The 25,604-nt window shown below is 43.8% G+C and overlaps 1 protein-coding gene across 5 annotated transcripts in view; it reads right to left on the bottom strand.

Moving 5' to 3' along the window:
• The window catches only part of Atp2a2 (ATPase sarcoplasmic/endoplasmic reticulum Ca2+ transporting 2), a 49,411-nt gene extending 26,251 nt beyond the window's left edge, over positions 1–23,160 (bottom strand). For 3 of the 5 annotated variants that reach the window (NR_027839.1, NM_001110139.2, NM_001110823.2), the window contains exons 1-5: positions 22,537–23,160; positions 21,905–21,922; positions 21,715–21,797; positions 12,110–12,214; positions 9,837–9,975 (exon numbers count right to left, since the gene is read on the bottom strand). Coding sequence is in view for 3 of the 5 variants with exons in the window: in NM_001110139.2 (NP_001103609.1) it covers positions 9,837–9,975; positions 12,110–12,214; positions 21,715–21,797; positions 21,905–21,922; positions 22,537–22,654 (463 nt within the window). In the remaining 2 variants the exon portion in view is untranslated. The remainder of the gene's footprint in view (positions 1–9,836; positions 9,976–12,109; positions 12,215–21,714; positions 21,798–21,904; positions 21,923–22,536) is intronic. The other 2 variants (XR_015633947.1, XM_087578178.1) reach the window with 1 other exon arrangement.
• Positions 23,161–25,604: the final 2,444 nt, after the last annotated feature.

The following is a 25,604-nucleotide window of genomic DNA, read 5'->3' as shown; positions in this document are numbered from 1 at the left end:
TACTCCAATTGTGTTGGATCACCGAGACAGTGACTGGATCTAAACAGAACTTCGGTTAACAGTTTAAAAGACAAAATGAAAATGTACACCAGCAGGGCTGGAGAGATGGCTCAGCGGTTAAGAGCACTGACTGCTCTTCCAGAGGTCCTGAGTTCAATTCCCAGCAACCACATGGTGGCTCACAACCATCTGTAATGGGATCTGATGTGTCTGAAGACAGCTGTAGTGTACTCATATAAATAAAAATAAATCTTGAAAAAAAGTATATCAGACTCATGAACAGGCAACACCTGATGCCAGGCCTTGACTCTCAACTCTTGGGAGGCAGGTGATCTCCACGAGGTCAAACGGCAGTCTAGTCTGATTCACATAGACAGTGAGTCTCAGGCCGACAGGGCTGACTGAATCTATTTGACCATTTCCCTCTGCTGACTCACATGCTAAGATCAAGTGTTAAAATTAGGGGTTGGGGATTTAGCTCAGCGGTAGAGCACTTGCCTAGCAAGCGCAAGGCCCTGGGTTCGGTCCCCAGCTCCGAAAAAAAAAAAAGAAAAAAAAAATTTAATACAAGGAGGGTTAGCAAGATGACTCAGCAGGTAAAATCGACCGCCAGCAAGCCTGACAACTGGAAGTCTAATCCCCAGAACCATGCCTATAGGAGACAATGAACTCTTCCTAACTTGTTCTCTAACCGTTCTGGTGTGCACATACACCACACCACACCCACACACAGAAATACATTTAAAAAACAAAGCTAGTGTGGGGAAAATACTCGTAACCACAGGTTCAGATTCTGAAGAGCTTGTTTAGAACTGTCTCCATTCCATTCTCTTGCACACCAGAAATACTGGCTTCCAGAGGGGAAGCCCAACTGCTTAGCACTTAGAAAGTGGCATCTTAAAGTTGTAGGATTGGGGCTGGGGATTTAGCTCAGTGGTAGAGCGCTTACCTAGGAAGCGCAAGGCCCTGGGTTCAGTCCCCAGCTCCGAAAAAAAGAACCAAAAAAAAAAAAAAAAAAGTTGTAGGATTATGCTGTTCACATTACTAGACCGTCTTTGTGGACAGGCATGAAGAAGTATGCCCAGGTTAGTTGTCATAACGTACCATGTGCTAGCATTTTTTTGCATCAACTTGGCCAACCCATGACCTTGTTTCACCAAGGCCAGGAAGTAAATAGAGTTTTACCTCAGGAAGCTCAATGAATGAGAGACTTCTCTAACTTGCTATGACTACTTCACATCTTCTGCTAAGGGTCAATCTGGTTGGCACATCTGGAAACAGATCTACTAAGGAGTTTAAAATAAAAAAAAAAAAAATCTATGAAAGTAGGACCTGTCTCATATATATATATATATTTTTTTTTGGTTCTTTTTTTCGGAGCTGGGAACCGAACCCAGGGCCTTGTGCTTCCTAGGTAAGCGCTCTACCACTGAGCTAAATCCCCAGCCCCTCATATTTTTTTAAAGGGAAAAAAATAGGGGTTGGGGATTTAGCTCAGTGATAAAGTGCTTGTCTAGCAAGCGCAAGGCTCTGGGTTCGGTCCCCAGCTCCAGTGGGGGGGGGGGGGCTTTTATAAAGGAAAAAAATATATCAATTTCCTTTACAGCACAGGCTTCTGTGAGTTTCAGACGGCTGTGCCTGGGAAGCAGGCAAGGCAACACTGCTGATCACATCCAGTAATGTTCCCTAATGGGCTTGTCAGTGCCTGAGGGCACTCGGTAGTGGAAAGTTCTTATTCTTGCCAAGGGAGTGCTCTGCAATTTTTTCCTCCACATTTTTTTTCCTCTTTGGATTGAGGCAGGAAGAATGAGAGTATCTGTTATAAACCTCCTTCCATTTGCTAACACCTGACACTGCTCACATGTAATTCTTGGCTCCTTAAGTTCTTAGCCCTTTCCTTTCCATAACAATACTGATTTTCACTCTGAACAAAAATACAATTTAAAGGTTAGGCAACCAAGAATACAGTTAAGAGTAAGTTTTAAAAAATTATTATTTTGCATAATTTACAAAGGAATGGAAGTTTTCTTTGCCCTACAAGGAGCATTAAGGATGTGTAAACATCTTTTTCTACCTAAACATAAATGATACACACAAGGAAAATAGTTTAAACATACACGTATGTAGGTGAATAAAAAGTATTCTTATTTTAGCTGGGTGTGTGGTGCATGCCTATAGTCCCAAGCACTTGGAAGGTAGAGGAACTGAGTTTGAGGCTAGCCTGGTCTACAGAGTGAGTTACAGGACAGCCAGGGCTCCACCAAGTAACCCTGTCTCAAAAAATTTTTTTTCTTTTCTTTTTTTTGGAGCTGGGGACTGAACCCAGGGCCTTGCGCTTGCTAGGCAAGCGCTCTACCACTGAGCTAAATCCCCAACCCTAAACAAATTTTTTTTAAATTTTAATTACATTTTTATTATTTAGTTGTATGCCGTACCAGTCTTTAAGTAGAAGTCAAATGACAACGTACAGAAATCAGTTCTCTCTTTCTACCACGCCCCAGAAATCCAACTAGGTTGTCAGGCTTAGCACAGGAACTTTTATCAAAAGAGCTAACTTACTAGCAAGCAAACTTTTATTAATCAATTTTATGTACACTAAAATATATACATATATAACTTTAAGAAGCCCTTTCAAAAAGTAAGATCAGAAGCTGTCTTATGAATGAAATGGCTCTTGAAACAAGTTGTAATAAATTTTTTCTGTTGTTTTTTGAGACAGGGTTTCACTGTGTAGCCTTGGCTACCCTAAAATCTGCTCTGTAAATCAGGCTGGCCTCAAACTCATGAGATCTGCCTGCTTCTGTCTCCTGAATGCTAATTTATATTTCTTAAATTTTTCTGGTTATATAGAAAAAAATGGCATTCTTTACTTTTGAAAGCCCCATTTCCTTAAGCTGTCATAGGTCTCAGCATGAACAAGGGAGAAACATTACAAAGCATCACAGCACTATGAATCTGTTCCCATGGTAGCTTTGGGGGGGGTTTCTTTTTTTTTTTTTTTTTTTAAAGATTTATTTATTTATTTATTATATATAAGTACACTGTAGCTGTCTTCAGATACACCAGAAGAGGGCATCGGATCTCTTTACAGATGGTTGTGAGCCACCATGTGGTTGCTGGGAATTGAACTCATGACCTATGGAAGAGCAGTCGGGTGCTCTTAACCGCTGAGCCATCTCTCCAGCCCGGGGGGGGGGGTTTTCTTTTAAAACACAAATATGAAATGTCTTTATAAAAATATTCCAAAAGGGTTGGGGATTTAGCTCAGCGGTAGAGCGCTTGCCTAGCAAGTGCAAGGCCCTGGGTTCGGTCCTCAGCTCCGAAAAAAAGGAAAAAAAAAAAAAAATTCCAATAGCTTCTTACTAGACATGACGTTTTGCTGGCTCACCACACCTGGCACCTAGAGGAAGCTAAATAAAGTGTTTACTGATGGAGAAAACAGACAGGTAAGAGACTTCAGAAGCTCAGCCTAGTGGTACAGGTTGGTATTAACACTAACTCAGGAGGCTGAGGTGGGCACGGACACCTGAGTGAGACGAGGTCTGAAAATGAAGAGAGGACGGGCTGGATATGTAGTTCAGTCAGCAGGCAGAGTTCTAGCGCACATTCAGAAAACCCTGAAATGCTGAGCTATGAGCCGCATCGTTTACTTCTGGAGGGCGCATTAGTTCATGGAAGCAGAAATCACATTCTATTCTCATGTCCCAGCCACTTTCTCCAAATCCCAATCCTCTAAATGTTCTAACACAAGCAAAGCTAAAACACCGTATTTTTCAAGTCTCAGTACCTCAGGAAAGGTAAGCCTTTGCTTCCCACGGTTTTAACCCCCCCATCTTAACCTCAGTGTCAAGAATGGGAAAGTGACACTGTGAGTACTACTGAGTCATGCAGTGGGGGTGTAACTACGGGAAATCAGGAAATGCCAGCCCCATGTAATCAGGTCAAGCTTCAAGATCAACTGGTCTGTCCCGGTCTGAGGGGTTGGGGGCGGGGGAACCTCCCTTAGTGCTTCATCTCTCAGTCTTATGACCTGTCCTCCCAATGTTAAAGGGTTTTGACCTCAAAGACTCTGCTTAATATATCTACACTTACTTTTAAAAAGTATTTTGCGGGTTGGGGGTTTAGCTCAGTGGTAGAGCGCTTGCCTAGCAAGCGCAAGGCCCTGGGTTGGGTCCCCAGCTCCGAAAAATAGAAAAGTTAAAAAAAAAAAAATTAAAAAAAAAAAAAAAGAGTATTTTGCCCCATCAAAAGAGACTTGCATTTATCTCATGTGTGTCTGTTGTCTGCAGAGGCCAAGACATGTTGGATGCCCTGGACCTGGGTGCCAGAGACTCTTGAACCGAGTTACTTTTTTCTGAGCCATCAAATGGGTGTTGGGAAAGGAATGAGTCTTCTGCAGGAGCAGCCAGTGCTCCAACTGGGAGTCATGGCTCTTCTTTTTTCTTAAGCTTTATTTTTATCTATGCGCATGTGTGTGCTGTGTGCAGGATACTGAGGAGGCCAGAGGCGTGGGATCTTCCTGGAGCTGAGTTACAGGCAATTGTGAGGTTCCCAAACTGGGTGCCAGGACTTAACTGAGGGTCTTTTCAAGAGTATGACCTGAGCTGAGCTCAACTCCAGTCCTTGCTTTGCTTAACATACATGCTAACATGAAGAATTTACGACTTTATTTGTACAAACAACCCAGTTATTATTTCCAGTGTTACTGCCTGAGTCTAGATGCCCTGACCTTTATTATCTCTAGGCAGCTCTGTTCTCTACATCCTCACTGTGAAACAACTTCACAGAGGGAAAGCTGAAGGAAAACAAACACGCTTCACACTTTACTAGGTTGTTTTTCTTGCCCTTTTTTTAAAATATAAGTTTGACTTTTAAAAAAATTTGGGGGGCTGGAGAGATGGCTCAGTGGTTAGAGCACTGACTGCTCTTCCACAGGTCCTAAGTTCAAATCCCAGCAGCCACATGATGGCTCACAACCATCTGTGATGGGATCCGATGCCCTCTTCTGGTGTGTCTGAGGAAGACAGCTACCGTGTACTCATATACAATAAATAAATCTTTACCACAATAAATAAGTAAATGAATAAATGAATAAATAAATAAATAAGGGGACAGGACAGATATGTATGTGGAAGTCTGAGGTTCACATCAGATGTCATCCTCAACCATTCCCCATTTTATTTACTGAGTGAATCCCATGTTGAACCTAGAGCTCACCTCAACTAGTGTAGCCAACTTGGTGTGGGGTCCTTTGCTTGCCTGCTAGAGTAACAGGATCAAAGGAGAGAGGCCATGCATCCCCATGTTTTATGTGGGTGCGGACCAGAAAGATGGCTCAGTGCATAAAGCACTTGCTATGCATCTTTCTGGTCCAGTTTGACAATTATAAACACATAAAACCCTACATTCTGGAGAGATGGCTTAGAAATTAAGAACACTGGTTTTCTCTTTAAGAGATCCTGAATTCAAATCCCAGCACCCACATGGTGGATCAGAAGGCCCTCTTGGGGTGAAAGAGCAAGCAAGCGCGCACACACACCTTTTCTGTGAATAAAAAACTAATATCTCATTAAATTGCTTAACCATAAATTGCTTATCCACGGTAATTACTGTTTAAACTATACTTAAAATTAGTATGATCTGCATGACAGAATCCACATTTATGCTCTGGAAGAGGCAGATCATCTGTGCTCCAGGCCAACCAGGGCAAAACAGTGAATCGTACGTATCTTGGAAAACTATTTTTTTCTTTTTATTTGTTTTCTGTGTGCGCGCTCACACATATGCCTGTCTGAATTTATATGTACTACGTACAGACACCAGAGGAATCCATGGAATGGAAGCTGTGAACAGAACTTTGGTATTCTGCAAAAGCTGTAGTCATTTTAAAACAAAAACAGCATCCTGGGACAGTAGGAACTTTTAGAAATTCAGAAACCACCCAGCTCCACTTCAGACTTAAATAATCAACCTGCCCATAAAGTTAGGCTTTGCTCTAAACAAAACCAACCAAATAGCCTTTGTTTTTGTACTTAAAAACAGGGCTGGGGAGATGCCTAACTCTGGCTCGGGGGTTAGGAACTCCTCTTCCACAGGACCTAGGTTCAATCCCTAGTACCCATATAGAAGCTCATACAGTTATCCATCTGTTATTCCAGTCTCAAAGGATCCAATGTATTCTTCTGGCTTCTGCAGGCACCTATACTCAGGCGAAACACCCATAATGCAAGATAAACAATAGGGGGGACATGGTCATGTATGCCTTTAATCCCAGCACTCGGGGGCAGAGGCACCTATGAGTTCACAGGCCAGCCTCATCTACATAGAATTCTAGGTTTATCTATGCAGAGACCCCCTGCCTAGAAAAACAAACAACAAAATTACCAACCCCCACCCCAACTAGTGGTAAACTAAGTGCTTGGATCACAGAAATGAGTCTCCATCTTATTTTTACACTTTTTAAGTGATTGCTTTAAAAAAGGTTTTGCAGGGTTGGGGATTTAGCTCAGTGGTAGAGCGCTTGCCTAGGAAGCACAAGGCCCTGGGTTCGGTCCCCAGCTCCGGAAAAAAAAAAAAAAAAAAAAAAAAAGGTTTTGCTGTAAATAACACAGAACTCAAAATACCATCTGGTTTTATCACAATGCCCCCCTCACCACAACCATCAAATAACCCCAAATCTGCCAATCTGGCATACACACATTTGTAATTCCAGCAGGCAGAGGATCTTGAGTTCCAACCTGGCCTGAGTTTATAAGGACCTACACCAAAACAGAGGCCAATGCTTGAAATCCCATGGCCTGCTTTGATCTATGCTGTCATGGCTGCCCAGCTCATAAGATTGTGCTTGTTAAACAAAGCTAGGCTGCTCCACTTTGATGGCTTCCTAAAAGAAATTAACAAAACAAAACCAACCAAACAAAAAACCCAGCAAGCAAGTTTCATGGTCACAACTAACCACCTTAGATGTACTGTTCATTCATAAAGTTCCTTAGAATCTACAGAGATGGGACGGCAGTATAGACCTATATTTCAGCACCTGGAGCTCAAGGGCTAATGACTCATGACTAGCCTGGGCTAGAGGGAACTATGTCAAAGAAGTTCAACTCACTTTAACTGCCTAATTCTGTAGAGGTAAATTTTCTCTGTCCTGCGTTTAGGCAGAGGAAGACAATGCTGGTTTTCTTCAATGAATTGGGTTATCTCTTGCCTTGCCATAACCTTGCCTTGTACTCAATGGCCTAGCAAGGTCACATATGTGCATATTTTATGTAAGGGGGGGCGGGGGGGGGGGTTGAGACAGAGTCTAACTATGTAGCTCTGTCTGTCTTAGAACTCAATATGTAGACCAGGCTGGCCTCAACCTCAAGAGATCCCTCCCGCCTCTGCCTCCCAAGTGCCGGAACAAAAGGTGTGTGCCACCCTGCATGAGGCTGGCTTTATGTTACTTAATCTCATTATTATTCTTTAAATAGTCAGGTTTAAGAATTATTCCTCTGGGGGTTGGGGATTTAGCTCAGTGGTAGAGCACCTGCCTAGCAAGCGCAAGGCCCTGGGTTCGGTCCCCCACTCCGAAAAAAAGAAAAAAAAAAAAAAAAAAACCAAAAAAACAAAAAAAAACCCCAAGAATTATTCCTCTGTATTACTGAGTAAATCTGGAAAGTGCTGTCCCTACTACTGAGCAACTAATCAGGAAATATAAAATCTGTTTCTTACAGAAGGTTGAAAGCAATTCTGTGTTGAGATTGGGTCACTCGGATCACTTGCACGATAACCTTAAGGTAGAGCTCACTCCAGAGGATGCTGCAGGATAGGAGCGTGTGCGTAACTACGCTCTGTGCCACTGTTCATCCTGTTCCAAGGCAGTGATGCAGACAGTACCCTTGAATAAGCCCCCAGGGCATGCATCAAAACCACTGCCAAATCTAAATTCAGACACTCTTTTGCTATTATAGCTTAATTCACATTTATAAGATTAACAGATTAATAGAGAAAATTTAGAACCACTTATGTTCCCTTACTGTACGATTAAATACAGCTTGTCAACTATGTTTCCATTCATCAGAAATATTCTGGCATTAAAAATGATGCAGAAATAATGAGTGATGGGCATTGTAATCTTACTCTGTCAAGTCAACTTTACATGACTGTGTTCTAGATAGGTCAAAAGCTTACGTAAGCCATCTGTAATGGTCACACAAAATAATGTGTCTGGATATCAAAGCACCATACATTGTGCACGACATCTCAGAGTAAGAAAACACATAACAATCCAAACAAGCTGTTAGGGAATAGTGAAAGGAAGACAACAACAGTTTTTAGAAAAGAGAGATTTCTCTGACTGGATGAAAGTCTGGAGTTAACGATGGCTACAGAACTCTTGTGAACACTTTGGAAAAGAAGGTTGTATGGCATATCAACCATGTATTACTGAGATGCTACAAACAGTGATGTGAGCCACCAGCAAACTGAAATGTGACTCATGTACATGCCATACATGTGGTCATCATGTGTGTACGTTAGACACTACAGGGATTAATTTTCCTCAACTAGAGAAGGCGAACAGGACATATTTAGAGCAGCTGGTGGCTATTAAACCACACATTTGTACGAATGTCAAAATATCCACTCACTTAAGTGTCTATCCCTGAATACATTTAGATCTGTCCTGCAGAGCAAATTTTATCATAAAGGTATTTATCAGCTGCATCTAATGCACACTTGTGATTCCATGCTTTGGTCAGCATTACCAAGTGCTCAGGACGAAAAAGGAAGAAGCGCAAGAGGGATGTAAAAACTATCGATCTCTGTTTTGCACCTCTTAGAATGATCAAAATCCAAGAAGCAAGCACATGAGCACAAGGCCAAAACACTGTCCATACTTCCCATAATGCATGTGCAAAAGTGGCTATCTAGCAGGGAGTTAGCACTGCCCATGAAGGATTCAGAAACAGGTCAAAGGAACATAGCCTTAAATGTAGGGAATGACAGGGGCTGGGGATTTAGCTCAGTGGTAGAGCGCTTACCTAGGAAGCACAAGGCCCTGGGTTCGGTCCCCAGCTCCGAAAAAAAAAAAGAACCAAAAAAAAATGTAGGGAATGACAACTGACTATATTCAAATTTTAAAATTCATCCATTTTATTTTTTTGAATATCCAACTTTGTTTTTTGAGTATTTATTTACCTCACCATTTTTAAAAATATTAACAATGCCTTTAATCCCAACACTCAGGAGGCAGAGGCAGGTGGATCTCTGAGTTCAAGGCCAGCCTGGTCTACAGGGAAACACTGTCTCCAAAAACGACGGAAACAAACTATAACAGCAGCAAAACACCCAACAACTATAAAAAGAAAGTGGAGGGGCTGGAGAGATGACTCAGGGGTTAAGGGCAGTGGCTGCTCTTCCAGAACCAGGCTTCAATTCCTAGCACCTACATGGCAGCTCACAATGTCTGTAACTAAAGTTACACAGACAAACACGCAGACTAAGCACATGAACAAATAAAATTAAGGGGTGGGGGGGAGAGAAAGTACGAGGTTAGAGACCCACTTGTTAATTTTGAATAGAATTACTAAAGAAAACAGGGCTCGAGAAGGCTCAGTCAGCACCCACGTTCAGCTCACTCCAGTTCCAAGGAATCCAATGCCCTCTTTTGGACTCCACAGGTACCAGGCACATGTGCAGCGCAGACAGTCCTGAGCTAGCAAATCACTCACATGCATAAAATTAAAAAGCAAAACAAAAACCTCTAAACACAAAAAGCTAAATATAATTCTGACCCTTGAGAAAAGAACCTTAAAAATAAACTGTAGGAATAAATAAAAAGGAACTCAGCTCACCAGCAATTTCCACTATATCCCCAGGAACTATATCTTTCGCTTTAATCCGCTGCACACTCTTTCTGTCCTGTCGATACACCTTGCCCATTTCAGGTTCATACTCCTTAAGAGCTTCTATTGCATTTTCAGCGTTTCTCTCCTGTATAAAGGAAAATCAAGTAGGGTAAACCAGACTGCCTGGCTTAAATATTTCTAGATTAGAAATTACAATTACAATCTTTAATATTAAAAAGCATTATTAATGACACCTGTACTAAACAACTGGCATTTTGGTTAAAAAAACAAAACAAAACAAAACTTTTACATATAAGTGCTCTGTCTTCACAGATACCCAAGAGGGCATCAGATCCCATTACAGATGGTTGTGAGCCACCATGTGGTTGCTGGGATTTGAACTCAGGACCTCTGGAAGAGCAGTCAGTGCTCTCAACCACTGAGCCATCTCTCAGCTCCAACAATTGGCATTTTTAATACAAACATTTACAAACTTATGTATACAGTAAAAAGCCAGGCCAAACTAGGTGATACATACCTTTAATTTAACTCATTACAGTAGGCAGAGGTCCTCTGTACATTCTAGGCCTGACAGAATTATCTAGTGAGACCCTGTCTCAAAAATAAAATAAATATGTGGTCATGCATACCTGGAATCCTTGCAGTCTGGAGTTTGAGGCAGGAGAATTGTGGGTTGGAGGCCATCCTGGGCTATATTATGAGCTACTATTGCCTCAAAAACAAAACACAATACATTAGAGCTCAAGGCAGTTTGGTCTACAAAGTGAATTTCAGGACAGCCAAGACCACACAGAGAAACCCTGTATTGAACAAAAACAATAACAAAAACAAAACCCCTAAAAAACGGAGTCTGATGTCACAGGTATGCCTGACCACCATCCTGCCTCAAAATTTTAACAGGGGGTGAGGACGGGGTATTAACACAGAGGCCAGCAAACTGCTTTCTGCCTGCACCTCCTGGGAGCTGGAGTTACACCCACCCCAGGACTGTAAAGTACGCTTGATGGCAATCCGAATGGTCCAGCAATCCCCTGTGATCCCAAATACTTGGAAGGCTGACATAGAATGGTCTTTCTTGAGCTTGCAGCTAACCTGGGCTAAAATGCTGTTACCAAAAATATATAAATATTAAAAAAAAAAAAACCCAAACAAAGAATGTTAAGCATTATACTCCATTTCTAAAGTAACACTACCAAAAACCTGAAGGGGAAAAGAAAGCCAACTTGAAAACGACCGTCTTGTCAAACTCTAAACAAAACATGTTGGTCTGTTTGAGGTAGATCCCTGTGGAACAATTTTGAAGGACACCATTTCTGTTCTATAGTAAAAAGCTTTCAGCCTGTGTGCAGGCAAAGCCTATGTAATAGAGAAATTGCAAACAATTTAGGTTCTAAGAATTCTTACAGCCTCTTCCTATTCTGCCAGCCAAGGAAAATAAGAGACATTTTCATGATGTTTGTCCTCAAAAGTCATCATCAAGTATAGAGGCAGAGTACAGTCCTCACATCCTTTGGTTTTCTGTAGCTTCCCATTATCAACGTTCTTATTTGAAAATGGCAGTCTTCCTATTGTTGCTCAGAGTACTCTCAAAAGATCCTGCCTCCAACTACTCAGTGCTACACTGCAAGGGAAGATCCACCACGCCCAGCCTCTCATCCACATTCACTCTCCATTCCCCCTACACACACACACACACACACACACACACACACACACACACACACACACACCCTGCCTTTTTTCAGACAGGGTTTCTCCGTATACCTCTGGCTGTCCTGGAACTTGTTCTGTAGACCAGGCTGGCCTCAAACTCACAGAGATCACCAGTCTCTGCTTCCCAAGTAAGGACTGGGTGGGAGTAAAGGGCTGTTTCACCACATCTGGATTCTTTTTGTGCATGCCAGGCCACCCTGGTATATACAGTTTCAGGACAGCCAGGGCTATGTGAATAGTCCTTGTCTTTAAAAAATAAAAACAATGGGCTGGAGAGATGGCTCAGTGTTAAGAGCACTGACTGCTCTTCCAGAGGTCCTGAGTTCAATTCCTAGCAACCATATAGTGGCTCACAACCATCTGTAATGGGATCTGATGCCCTCTTCTGGTGTCTGAAGACAGCTACAGTGTATTCACATACATAAAATGTTAAAAAAAAAAAAACAAAAACAAAAAAACAAAAAGACAAAACAGCTAAGGTTTAGAAAAATGACCAGATTACTACAATGTAACACTTAACACTGCTGCAGAAACTTTTTGCTTACCTGCCATACACCCACAATTGCATTGGCTACCAATATAAGCAGAATTACAAAAGGTTCTACAAAGGCTGTAATCGTTTCTTCACCTTCTTCGAACCAAGCCAAAACCTAAAAGGAAAATGGCACATGTTAGACCTACTATGTGCATTTAGGCTTAGTTACTTTCATAATAAAAGATCACATTGTGGAAGTTATTATAGAAAATAAAAACCCTTGTTCTTAAAAATAAGGCAAAATGTAGTAAAAGAAACAATTGGTTTATATCCTTTTCTTACCTAAGTTAAGATTAACTTCTTAACAACTCTTTTTTTTTTTTTTTTTTTGGTTCTTTTTTTCGGAGCTGGGGACCGAACCCAGGGCCTTGCGCTCCCTAGGTAAGCGCTCTACCACTGAGCTAAATCCCCAGCCCCAACAACTCTTATTAAAAGGATTTTTTCTTTTAAATGGAATGTCAGAGCACAAATAGTAGTTTTGGGTTTTTTTTTTTTGTTTGTTTGTTTTATTTTGGTGGTAAATTCATTCACTTCATAGGTAAATATTTCAAATAAACTTAAAAATCCTGATTTTATTACAATAAAGGTAAACACCTATACCCACACTGATTTAGTTAATTGTGTGTGTGTCTTAATGCCCTCTTCTGCCCTCCAGGGCCCTGTACACATTTGGTAATCAAATATACACATTGGCAAAACACCCATACACATCAATTAATAAAAAACTTCTTAAAAATTTACATCAATTCATAGACATATATGGCCTGAATTTACAGTTTAAAAAGACAAAAAAACCAAACAAACAAAAAACAAAACCAGGTGTGATTTTTACATGCCTTTAATCTCAGCACTTGGGAGGCAGAGGCCGGAGGATCCCTGTTAGTTCAAGGTTAGTCTGGTCTACAAACTGAAAAACCTGGCTCAAAGAACCAAAAAAAAAACAAAAAAACAAAAAACAAAACAAAACAAAACAAAACAAAACAAAAACAACCAAACAAACATTTAGAGAAAAAAAATTGACTATTCACTCAAATTCAACTTCTCAGAAGTTAATCCCTAAGTTCTCAGTGGTGGTGAAGGTCACATCAGACCTGAGACTGTTCTGAGACTGGGGATGTATTTTTAAAGCAATTTACCATACAGCACCTAGTACTGCAATACAGCACTTCAGAAATTACAGGAATTCCCCTCCAAATAAGTAAAATAAACTGAGCTGGGGAGACGGTATATTATGTAAAAGGCCTGCTGCCTAGAGTGATCGAAATTCAATCACATGGTAAAAGGAAAACTACTCCAAAAAGGTACAGGATGATTGCCAGCTTAAGGTAACATCCTTATTCTCACCCAACCAACTAAAATAACCAAGATACTATAAAGATGATAAAGAGAACACGGTGAGGCAACAAAGAACATCCAAGGCAGTGGTTCTCGGCCTTCCTAATGCTGCGACCCTTTAAAATAGTTCCTTATGCTGTGGTGACCCCCAACCATACGATTATTTTCATTGCTACTTCATAACTGTAATTTTGCTTGTTATGAACTGTATTATAAATACCTATGTTTTCTGATGGCCTTAGATGACCTCTGTGAAAGGATCATTCAACTGCCCCAAAAGGGTCATGACACAGGCGAACCTTGTAGATCTGAGTTAAAAGTTACCCAGAAAGGCAAGTGAGACGGTGAGTGGGTAAAAGCACTTGCTAGGCAAGTCTGATGATCTGAGTTCAATTCTCAAACTCACAATGGAAGGATCTGTCCTCTGACCTCCATACGACAATGTCCAATGTCATATATGCACACAAGCTTTCCATTTTCTAGGGCCAGGCGCCAACAAATGTCAGTGGCAATTTTATCAGAAACTGCCAACCTGAATGACTGAATCTGGAAGGTAGGCTTTGCTCTACATGTGGGGGTGGGATGGGATGGGAGGCTGTATTGCTTAAGATGAACACATTTCACAATGAAGACCTTTTCTTTAAAAGATTATATAGGAGCTAGCAAAATGGCTCATCAGGTAAAGATACTCCACAAGCTTGACAATCTGAATTTGATCACTGGAACCCACAGAAAAGGGAGAGGAGAAAACCGATTCCATAATCATGTGACATGTGACCTGTGCACACCCTCCCTCCCCCAAACATTCAATCCTAGATCTCAGGAGGCAGTGGCCAGTAGATCTAAGTTCCAGGACATAATAAAGAGACCCTGTCTCCAAACAAACAAACAAACAAACACAATGTGTGTGTAAACATTTATGTGTGTGTGTGTGTGTGTGTGTGTGTGTGTGCGCGCGTGTGTGTGCGTACACCCCTGTGTTATAAGTAAAATAAAGTTAAAGTAATGAGCCCACATAGCATTTATTCTCAATGAGGTTTTTTAAAAAACAAAACAACCGGGGCTGGGGATTTAGCTCAGTGGTAGAGCACTTACCTAGGAAGCGCAAGGCCCTGGGTTCGATCCCCAGCTCCGAAAAAAAGAACCAAAAAAAAACAAAAAAAAAACAAAAAAAACAAAACAACCCACAAATAGCAAATTACCAACAGGTGATTCAGGCAGTACGAAACTCTCAAGAGGAACAACGCTAAAGAATCACATCAAAGAAAAAGTATACAGGCTCTGACACATGTCCACTACCATTGACAAGTAGGGCAGGAGAAGACCAGAATGAATGTGATAAACACTACTGCAAGCTTTCAACAGGGCATGCCCAGTATTAAGGCCAGGATCTCCACCAAAATGAAAACTTCTCTAGGAAGTTATAAATTTTGATAGATGCAGGATCACAGCTGCTGATACAGCCTTCCAAACATTTGCCAAGGAGAACATATCAGAATAAGAAATTTAATTAGCACTTAAAGAAGAAAAATTGCTCAACTTCATGAGTGACTAGGGCCTTTTCCAAAAGGTCAGTGAGGCATTAGTGACTCTAAGATAAGCTTCACACCTTGTTAAAGTGGGTATGAATTTCCTTCTTGGCAGCCAATCCTGGCGACAACTTAGGACACCATCCCTCAACAGCTGGAGCGAAGGAAAGGCGAGCAGTGTCAGAATTACTAGAGTAACGAAAACCTTAGTAGTCAAGAGATGTGACTGTTCTCATGACTATTTATCAAATGCAAGAATCCCAATTTGACTGGTGCACTAAATTTGCCTTCCATGAGTCCTGTTGAATAGAAAGCACAGGTTACCCACACTCGAAGGTTCTACAGATAGACTAATTATTGTTGTGTGAGAAACTAGAGACCAAATTTGCTAAGAATGTCATCCAAACCTATTTAAAGTTTAAGGACCATTCACTCAAGACAGTTTAGTGGCTAGAGACTTTGCTTAACATATGCCAGGCCCTGGGGTCAGTCTCCAATACAAGGGATGAGGGAGAATTTCACAGCAGTTTCTTGAATACTTCATTAAAACAAAAACAAAGCTGAGGCTCAAGAGACTCAGTGGCTAAGTGCCCCTTGCTGCTCTTCCAGGGCCCCAGTTCAGCTTTAAATTGCCAGTAACACAAACATACATATATATTCACATATTTAAGACTATCACTTAAAGATAGTCTACCGTAAAATAATAAATGACCCAGAAACTCAAATCCTGTATCTCAAATTAAAGATCAATCACATTTAACTGATAAAACAAATCTATGCTCAGAGTTTTTCAGTGTCTGTGGTTTTGGCTCTATTGATAAGAAATCCTATCGGGCTATAAAGATGGGAAAACCAGACCTGACAAACAGCTGATGGGAGGAGGAAAACCCCAGATGTTCTCTTATGGTCTGGTCAGTTTAGTTATAATTATGGGTTTTCCTCAGTTAAAGAAAATAGATTTACACAAGAGGGGAAATAGGTCTTAAAAACTCTTTGAGACTAGGTTGGACATCAAGGATTCTCTTTATACTGCCTTTGTTCACTGCTGCCTCCCTAGGGGCTAAGAGGATGCTCTGGTGTAGATGATTCAGTATCTAATACTGGACAAGTGGGGAAACAATGAAACAAGAGCTTGCAGAGCTAAATACAAAGCCGAGGTGAGAGTCTGGGAGTAAAGGAGTAACCAACAACCCACCAGGAACTGAAAGGAGAGGACTGAGTAGTTTTAGACAAAGACAGTGTTTCTTCTTCCCTCTGAACTGTGTTGTTACAGTAATGGTGCCTTTCCCCTAACTTGCCAGCCCTATTCCAAGTCACTAGGTTTTAAGCTGAAGCAGTGTAGGACAGGTATCTTTCTACTGACATTCCTTTATAGCTCCATCTCTGGATTAGTGTGTAACTCAGAGGTAGAGCATTTTCCTAAAATACGGGAGGGTCTGGGGTTCCATCCAAGCTCACTAGAAATGGCACTATGGTACTACTAGTGCTCATAACTTTAAGGTTGTGTGTGTGTGCCTGAGAATATGTATATGCACATCATGTGTGCTGGTATCCACTGAACCCAAAAGGGTCACCTAGAACTGGAGCTACAGATGGCTTGAGCCACCTGAAGAAGGTTCTGGAACCAAATCCAAGTCTTCTACAAGTATAGCAAGTACTCTTAACCACTAAGCCATCTCTCCAGGACAGGCTGACCTTCAACTTGAATCAGCCTTCCTACACTAGCTTTCTCAAGACTGGTATTACAAGTGTGTCACCACACTTAACCTGGCAGTACTACTAATTCTACTACGAATAATGAGTAAAGCAAGTTTGTTCTAACACAAAAAAGGCCATGTTCTGCTATGTATATGGGAGAGAAGGTCGTCACATTATGACAGGATTGTGAGCTGAGCTTTTCTTTCCCAGTCAAGAGTCTATGTATCCCTGGCTGGCTGGCCTGGAGCTCCCAGAGATCCATCCACTACCTCTGCCTCCTGAGTGTTGGGATTAAAATTGTGTATTGCCACACTCAATTAAGGCTGAACTCTCAAGACCACCCAGACAGCAAAGAAGCTGGAGTATAGTTTAGTGGGAGAATAATTGCATGCCGGGTAAAGGGCCCAGGTTTAGTGCCAGCATCATATGCTGAGGGGAAGAAAAATCAAAAATGCTATTTTCATCTTCCTTGTATCTTCAGAAACTTGCACTGTGCCTTTGAATCAGTAAATAAAATTTACATTAAGAATGTTATAAGAAGACAGAAGCAGGCAGATCTTTGTAAGGTTGTCAGCCTGGTCTACAGAGTGAGTTCTGGGACAGCCAGGGCTGTTATACATAAACACCCTGTCTCAAAAAAAAAAATTTATACATAAACACCCTGTCTCAAAAAAAAAATTTCAAAGAAATGGAAGTTAAGGACTTTACAATATCACCACAAAAGATTATCAATAAATGATTTGCTAAGTAACTTGAGTGACAAAAAATAAATAAATAAAATAAAATTCCTTCAGTCAAAACAACAAAACCAAAAAACCTAACACAAATTAGAATTCATTTTCTTCTGTAAAACACTTCAAAAAACCATGCATGGCCATACCATACACACCTGTGACCCCAGCACACAGAGGCTGGGGCAAGTGAATCAGCCCTGGAGTATATCCCTACAGTATGGAAAGTGAGGAAAAACATTAATGTTTCCTCTTCAAACCACTTTTTAAATTGTACTAAGAAAATTTAAAAATGTCAATCACCAAAAAATGCACTATCAAACACTTCCTGAGGATCATTGAAACCAGCAAACTAGATAGCATATTTCATAAGTGCCTCAAAACCCTAGAAACAAATTTGTTCCTATATTTAAGGTTCTGAAGATACATATGACCCAGTAGTGCTAAGAGGATTTCTTGAGTTCAAGGCCAGCACAGTCTATATAGTCCTGGTCTCCAGGACAGGCATAACTACAAAGACAGATCCAGTCTCAATAATACAACAAAAAAGTACTTTAGAATCAATCTAAGTATTGTAAAAATAGGAATTGGGGCAACAAGAAACCCATGCAGATTTTATCATTGGTACCACTATTGTCTAGATGGATCAGCTAATGCCAGCAATAGCCCTAATGATACTCACTTCTCCTGCAGATCTTTCTTCAAAGGTTATCTTGTGAGGTTACACAAGCACCCACTAAAAGCCTGCATGCCTCTCCCTAGAGCCAACAGCCCCTCTGCTTCACTTTCTCAAAAGTATCATTCACGGCAACAGACTCCATGTTCCCATTGTCCCTAGTGTGTACGTCAGGTGTTTAACTATGGATAGGAGGCGTGGGCAGGCATTCCAGTTAGGCAACCATATGTAGAACACGTAAAGTTACTAACCTAAGAGAATGGAAACCCAAATGAAACAGAATTAGTGAATGGTGTCAAATTAACCCATGTGCAAAGGGAGATGCATTTTGCAGAGACAGTCTTGTATACCACAGGCTAACCTCAAACTCATTGTCTACCCAAGGATGGCCTTGAACTCCTAACCCACTACTTAGCTACCAAATACTAATTACAATTACAGGCACGCACTACCATATTTGAATTGACCTTTTTAAAAGAAACAGCTTTGGTGGATACTAAAAATTAAACTGTCCCCATGGGCCACAAGTGTAACCATTAATGTGGTTTCTTTTCTTTTCTTTTCTTTTTTTTTTTGGCCAGAGCAAAACATTAACTGTAGTTAACAGTTTACTAATCTGATATTTGGAATAAATCATTAATATCTTTCTAACCTGAAGAGAACAGGTGGTTTGTGAGACCTGCCTGTTCAATGCTACTGCAGACCCTGAGCGTTTGGCTGTGATCCTCCTGTTGTGCCTGTAAGAATACACTGACTACCACAACTAAGTCGGGGCCCTCATGTGGACGCCGTGAAAAGAAATAATCTCAAGTTGGTAGCACAAGCCTGTCATCCTGGCTTCTAAGAGTCAAGCTAAGTGAGGCAAGAGCATCAGGTAAGGCTGGGCTGGACGTACACAGGGAGCTTGAGACCAGTCTACAACACAGTAAAGATGATGCTGGTGGCGCATGCCTTTAATCCCAGCACTTGGGAAGCAGAGGCCATAAGTCTGGTCTACAGAGTGAGTTCAAGGATGGCCGAGATTACATCAAGAAACCCTGTATCAAAAACAAACGCCAAAACAGAAGAGACTGAAGAAGGGCTAGGCAGGCAGTGCTTACAATCTAAGTGTAAGGCCCTGAGCTTAGACTGCGTGGCCTGGCTGTAACTGAAGCCTTCAGGAGGCAGAGGCAAGCTGGCTACCTGAACTAGCTCAATCAGTGAGCTCTAGGTTTAATCCAGCAACCCTGCCTTAGTATGTAAGGTGAGGAGAATTATTAAGCAAGGCACCTGATATCAACTTCTGGCCTCTGCACACACATTCACACACAAGTACACCCACATACCTGAACAAGTATACCCATACATTGCACATACACACATAGGCAGTAACTGAACTAGAAGGAAATAAGAACAGATCAAGCACCATATAGCACCATCAGCCCTCCATGAAGAACATCAACAAAGGCCATCTTCTAGAGTGCAATTTTTCTTTTTTCCATTTTTGTAGCTTTTAAGATACGGTCTTACTCTATCCCAGCTATATTGATACCCCCGCTTCCTGAACCTTTTCTTTTGAAATAAAGCAACCTTGGAGTTTATTTCTTCTTAAAGGTTTATTCTTTTTAATGGTTTAGTATAGACTTAACCATGGGCACTAAAGGTTAGAGCTGGAACAGGCTTTAAAGTGGCCTCTGAAGAGTTATCCTAATCCATCCACAATCTCGATCACATAAACCAAAGGCAGTCAATTCCATAAAAAGCACTTCCTAAACACATATTCTTTAGCCATTTAACAAGTCAGATCACAAAAACCTAACAGTTCATTTCCTGAACAAGAATTCCAAGTAACTGTTGAAAATGAACTCAACTACTAACACAGCACTAACAAGCAGTGTCTCCTTATCACAAAAAAATGTTAAGCACTTCAAATTTGAGAATGATTAGAAATAATAAATTCCTAATTACTCCAATGCAAAATGTATCTATAATCATTAATTCTGCTTGATAAAAAGTCAAACTGTCCACTACAATTTGAAACGCTGTGAAATCCAAGTAACTTGTTCACTGAAAAGTGGCATGTTCCTAAGATTGCCTCAGTAGTACGAAAGGAAGCAGTAAGGACGCACTTTGCCTGCAGCTTGTCTGTATCAGCTGGTTAATTTCTAATTCCCAGTCCTTGATGGCCTTAGTGAATACAGACTTCCAGAATGATGCAGCCTGCATAAATACAAACCTTAAAGACCCCAGATACAGAACTACTTTAGCACCCGGCACCATGCTCCCTGTCATCAGCGCCACTCATCTTGTTTACGAATGAAATGACCATTGACACTAACCACACAATATGCTATATATATATAAGAAGCACAGAGTAAACGACTCACTAGTATGCTGAACGGTTTGCTGTGGGAGTCTACATTTTATTCAGTGAAAACCACAGGTAAGATTCTTAATACTGAACTAGTAATGGCCAGGCAACACTTAGACAACATGACAAACTAGAGTCTCAGGACAAAATGCACATACACAAGTGCTCCTAAAGGTCACCTTGCCACCAACATTTATTTTAAAAATAGCTAAAAATTCATCTTTCCTTTACCTGAACTCAGTAAGTTCTCTAAACAATCCTCTATGCTTTCTTCATAGAGGCCATGATCACAGACAGAACCCCTGGGTCAGACTTAAATGTGAATTCCTAATTGAAACCATACAGTCACCAGTTTTGTGAAGCCCAAAACAGCACTGTATGATTTTCACTTCCTATCATAGCATAAGAAAACAATGTTCTAACAACAAAAAATTGGTGTGTGTTATGAAGACTAAGCATCTGCACACCACTATACCATCTTAAAGAAACCATAAAGTCCACTGCCCAGGGGGGAAAATGCAGTAGTAAAATGTTAATAACCTAGAAATACCCTTGACACCTCTAGTAGTCCTTCTTGGGCAGGTGTCTGCGTTTCACTAGTTTCTTAGCAACCACACTGGCTCAAGCACACCCAGAACAAGAAAGAAAGAAAGAAAGAGAGAGAGAGAGAGAGAGAGAGAGAGAGAGAGAGAGAGAGAGACAAACAAAAACCCCACCTCTGCCCTCCTTCCCTCTTTAATATTTAAAACCAAGAGTGCTGGACTTTGTTCTCTTAGTCTAGGCATCACCCAAGACAGGGGTCCAGTTAGATGCCACCCTAAAGGTCAGTGACCAAATTTGGTCAACACTGGTGCCATCTCTGCCGTCATCATTCTTGTCACTGTCAGGAACAACTGTCACCTTGCCACTACCAGGGAGGCAAAGCAGCTGGACTATTTCTTTTGTCTGCTCCTTTTACAAAGTGCCCAACATCATCTTAGTGTGATCTTACAACATGATAACCAATGGAAGAACCCCAACAGAAAAGGCCTTCCAAGGAGAAACTTTCTGATACTAAACACTGGTAGGGCACAAGCATTTCGGAGACCCTGCACAATCAGGATCCATTTCTCACTGCACTGCAAAAGTGGCTATTACCTTATCAAAACAGCTTCTAACATTTTTCCTCTAGTTCTTGGGTTATTTTGTCTTTTTGTTTTTAAACACGGAAACTCAATGGCCATTATTTATTTTCTGGTATACCAAGAAATACTTTCAACTTTTAGGGGTAGAAAAAATAATTTCTTAAATACTTACGAAAGATATACATGCTGCCAGCAATAAAATTCTAACTAGTAAGTCTTCAAACTGCTCGATCACAAGTTCCAGCAAGGTCTTTCCTGTTAGAAAAGAAGGGAAAAAAAATTGTGTCAATTGTCCACATCAATCAGTCGGCGTCTGCACACACATCATCTCTCTAAAATAACACGTTAATAGAATTATTTACCTTCTTCAGCCGGCAATTCTAGAACGCCGAAATCCGACAGGCAACGTGTCAGGAGGAGAGCAGAAAGAATGAAGACATTTTATTAGCGCTTTTTACAAAAACTGCTAAACTCACCACCACCGTTGTCTGAAAGGCAGATATAGGCACACGAACGGCGAACGACCTCTCTCCACTTTGATACCCCGAGAAAATTATGCAGCCCTGGTAATCAATGGGCTCGGAACTGCTCTTAAGCCCTCTCCGGGCTCCCGAACCATGCAGTCATTTCAGCTGGGTCATCACTTCTGCCAGATGTGCAACTTTGGGGAGTACGAGAAACGGTCGGAGGGTTTCTCAACCACATCGACGCCTCATAAATCCGCGGGGGACTCAGCCCAGCCGCAGGAGCCTCCTCCCTCTCTCTCTCTCCCTCCCTCCCTCCCCCCACCCCGGCTTGCAGAGCGCCGGGAAGGTCACCGGCTCGAGACCCCTAGAGGTCGGCGATGGCCCGGACCCGCGCGCGGACCGCCGGGCCTCTCGCAGCCGTCGGGCGCCGAGCCGAGCCGAGCCCCACGAGGTGGAGCCGGGTCAGCCATCTTCCCTTGCGCTCTGGCCCGCGCCGCGCCGCTGCAGCCCCGGCGCCCCGCACCTACCGTTGGAGCCCCATCTCTCCTTGAGCTTCTTGACCTGCTCCAGGCTCAGCCCCGTGCTCTCGTTGACGCCGAAGTGGCCCAGCACCTCCTCCACGGTCTTTGTGTGAGCGTTCTCCATGGCTGCGGGGGCCCCGGCCGGCCTCGCCTCGCGTCCCCGCGGCCTCCTCGCCTCCGCCTCGCACTCGGGCCGCGGGCTCGTGCCACCGCGGGCGCCCGGGCGCGGACAGCTGTCCCCTCCTCTTTCTCCTCCTCCTCCGCGGCGGCGGCCGCTTCCGCCTGACCGGGCGCTGAATCACCCGAGCCCCCTCCCCCAGAAACCGCCGCACGCGGCCGGGCCTCGCCGAGCCCGCCCGAGGGGCTGCGAGCCTCCCGCCCCGCCGCGAGTGTGCGTTGCCTCTGTTGCCAGCCGGCCGCAGGTAGCGCAGGCCGCGGCGCTGCGCTGAGGAGACCCGGCGCGGCTGAGGAGGGGCGCCCGGGCGAGCCCTCGGTGGGGAGGACGGCGAGGCGGGCGACTGGAGAGGAGCTGCGCGGCGCGCCTGCCCGAGCCCCTCAGCTCTGCACCCCCGACAGCGGCGGAGGAAACTGCGGCGGAGGAGACGGGAGGTGGCGTCGGGGACGGCTCCGCGGAGGCTGCTCTAATAGCATTTATCCGCCGCTGCCTCCCCTCTCGCCGCCGCCGCGGCATGTGGACGCCGCTCATTGGCCGAGAGAGCCCAGCGCGGCGCGGGCGGCGCGGCCCCGCCCCCTCCCCCGGCGCCCTCCCGCGCGCGCGCTGCGCGCCCACGCTGCCGGCAGGCCCCGCCTCCTCCCGCGCGCCGCCCCCAGTAACCCGGATCGAGGCCGCGCGCGGTGTGCGCGCGCAGGCCACCTCCGCGTCCTCGCTGTGCTCGCTGCGGCCCGGGCGGGCGGAGGGCGAGCCCGACCTTACGCGGTCGCGGCTTTCCCATTCCGTCCGCGTGCAGGAATAGATCGCGGAGCTCACGGGTGGGCGCTCTGTGCTGGGGGCCCCGCCGCTGAGGGGGGACTTCCTGGGGCCGCGTGGTGGCAGGGAGGCGCCGGAACGCTGGGGACCGAGGCGCGCAGGGACTGGTGTCCTTGGCTTGCCTCCGCGCCCTGGGCAGTGCGAGCCGTGCTCTGCATCCTAATGTCTCCTTCAGAGCCCCCCTCAGCAACCAAGGGGAGGAATTCCGCAGTTCCCTTCCCACACAGCCAAAAGCGCTCATCTGTCGCCTCGGGAACACCGCATCCCACACCCCCAGCCGAAAGCCCCATCTCCATCGCACGCCAACACCAGCCCTTCCTTCCCCTGCGGGTTCTGTGCCCCGACAGGGAATCCCACTCTTGGGGGAGGAAGGAGGAAGTTTTATTTCGGTTTTAGTAGCTCACACAGCCTTTGACACACGTCTGCATAGAAGTCACAGGTTATGCTGTAACAGCTACGCCTGTGCTAGGTAGCTTGGCTTTGGCTTCAAAAATGAAGGCTGCTATATAGACTTTCACTTCCCCCAATGGGAGAAAAGGAGCCTTCAATCCCAAATCTATTCTTAAACCACATATGTTGTGTCGGTGAGGTCTGTAGAGAGCCTAGCATGGAACGTAATTTTGCCAATATAAAGAGGCCACACGGAGCCAAGTGTGGTGCCCGCCTGTGATCCCAGCACCCAGAGGTGGAAGCGACGCGATCAAGAGTTCAAGGTCACGTCCAGACACTTGAGTTTAGAACCAGCCTTCGATATTGGACCTTGTCTAAAACATCAAAAAAAATTTTTTTTAAGGCAGAGGAAGGTGGGAAGCCATACTTAACAGGGAGGAGGACCTTTGCATTGAATTCACGAATATCTTCACAAAAAGCGGCTCCACGAAGGGAAATAGATTGCAAAATAAAGCATTTCGTCTACTTGAGTGTTTAGCAACGCCTCCCCCCCAACACTTAAGTCCGTCCCACAAGGCTCCGCCTCAAGACTTAAGATAGATGCCTTCAGCAGATGCAAATCACGGTGCTTTACCCGACTGAAAAAAAAAAATCAAGTACGTCATTTAATTATTTCCAAGGAGTGGAGGCTGGCATGCAGTTCTGATTGATACTTGGAATAGGACCAACAGAACCCTACACGAAACAAACAAACAAAAATTCTACTGTATAGCAATGCACTGCCTAGAAGCAAGGTGGAAACTGGTTAGGTCACAGCCTCTTCTGGAGGATCAGGTGACGGCCTGCGAGGTGGGGGTGCGGTGATGGAGAGCCCGTGGGTCTTCCTCCTCCTTGTATTCCAGTTCTGCCTGCCTTCGTGTTTTTCACACCAACTGCAAGAGGCGCTGAGAGCAGGAAGGTCATGACCTCTCTGTTTGAGATGCTCACTGGGTTTCATTTTTTGTTCGTTTCTTTGTTTTTGTGTAGCCCCCTCTTTCAGAGGCTGTAGGTGCACCTTACAACATGAGTTCCTGGTTCTTCTCCCGCCCCCGCCCCCGCCCCCGCCCCGCCCCCGCCCCCGCCCCGGGCCATCTTCTATATGTCCCCTCCGGAAAGATGCTTTTATTATCTAAAGCCGCTCCCCTCCCCAGTATGCCCGCTATCTCATTATTCAAGGGTCTCCTCCCCTAACACTTATCTATGGAAAACGGGCTGTACATTTCGTTTAGCTGCTCACTGCCGGCCTCCTAGCGTCTTGTACGACATCCAGATTTGAGGTCCACGCGAACAGAGCTTGTCTTGTCCACACTCAGTACAAGGCCTAGCCCCCAGCATCTGCGCATTTATTGAGTAGGTACGGTTTCAGTGAATGAGAGTCCCACCCTCCTCAACCCATCAGTGACTTGCAAAGGGGCTGTGCCAGCACAAAGGCCCCAGCACTCGTCGGCTCAACTCCAGTGTATTGATTTTTTTCCATTCAGGAATAAACTGGATTTATTTTGGCCCCCGGACCACTGGCCTATGAGATTGGCTGTGAGGCTTAGTATTAAAACAAAGCTGCCTTATGGGGCTCCCAGAAATGACACCCTTAGTCTCATAGGTACCGCTACCATCTTCCATTGCCCTTCTGGAATGTTCTTTGCAAGGTGTTTCTTTT

This window comes from Rattus norvegicus, chromosome 12 (assembly GCF_021556685.1).
Source record: "Rattus norvegicus strain SHRSP/BbbUtx chromosome 12, alternate assembly SHRSP_T2T, whole genome shotgun sequence".
Taxonomy (NCBI): Eukaryota; Metazoa; Chordata; class Mammalia; order Rodentia; family Muridae; genus Rattus; species Rattus norvegicus.
This window is presented reverse-complemented; position numbering and strand designations above follow the sequence as displayed.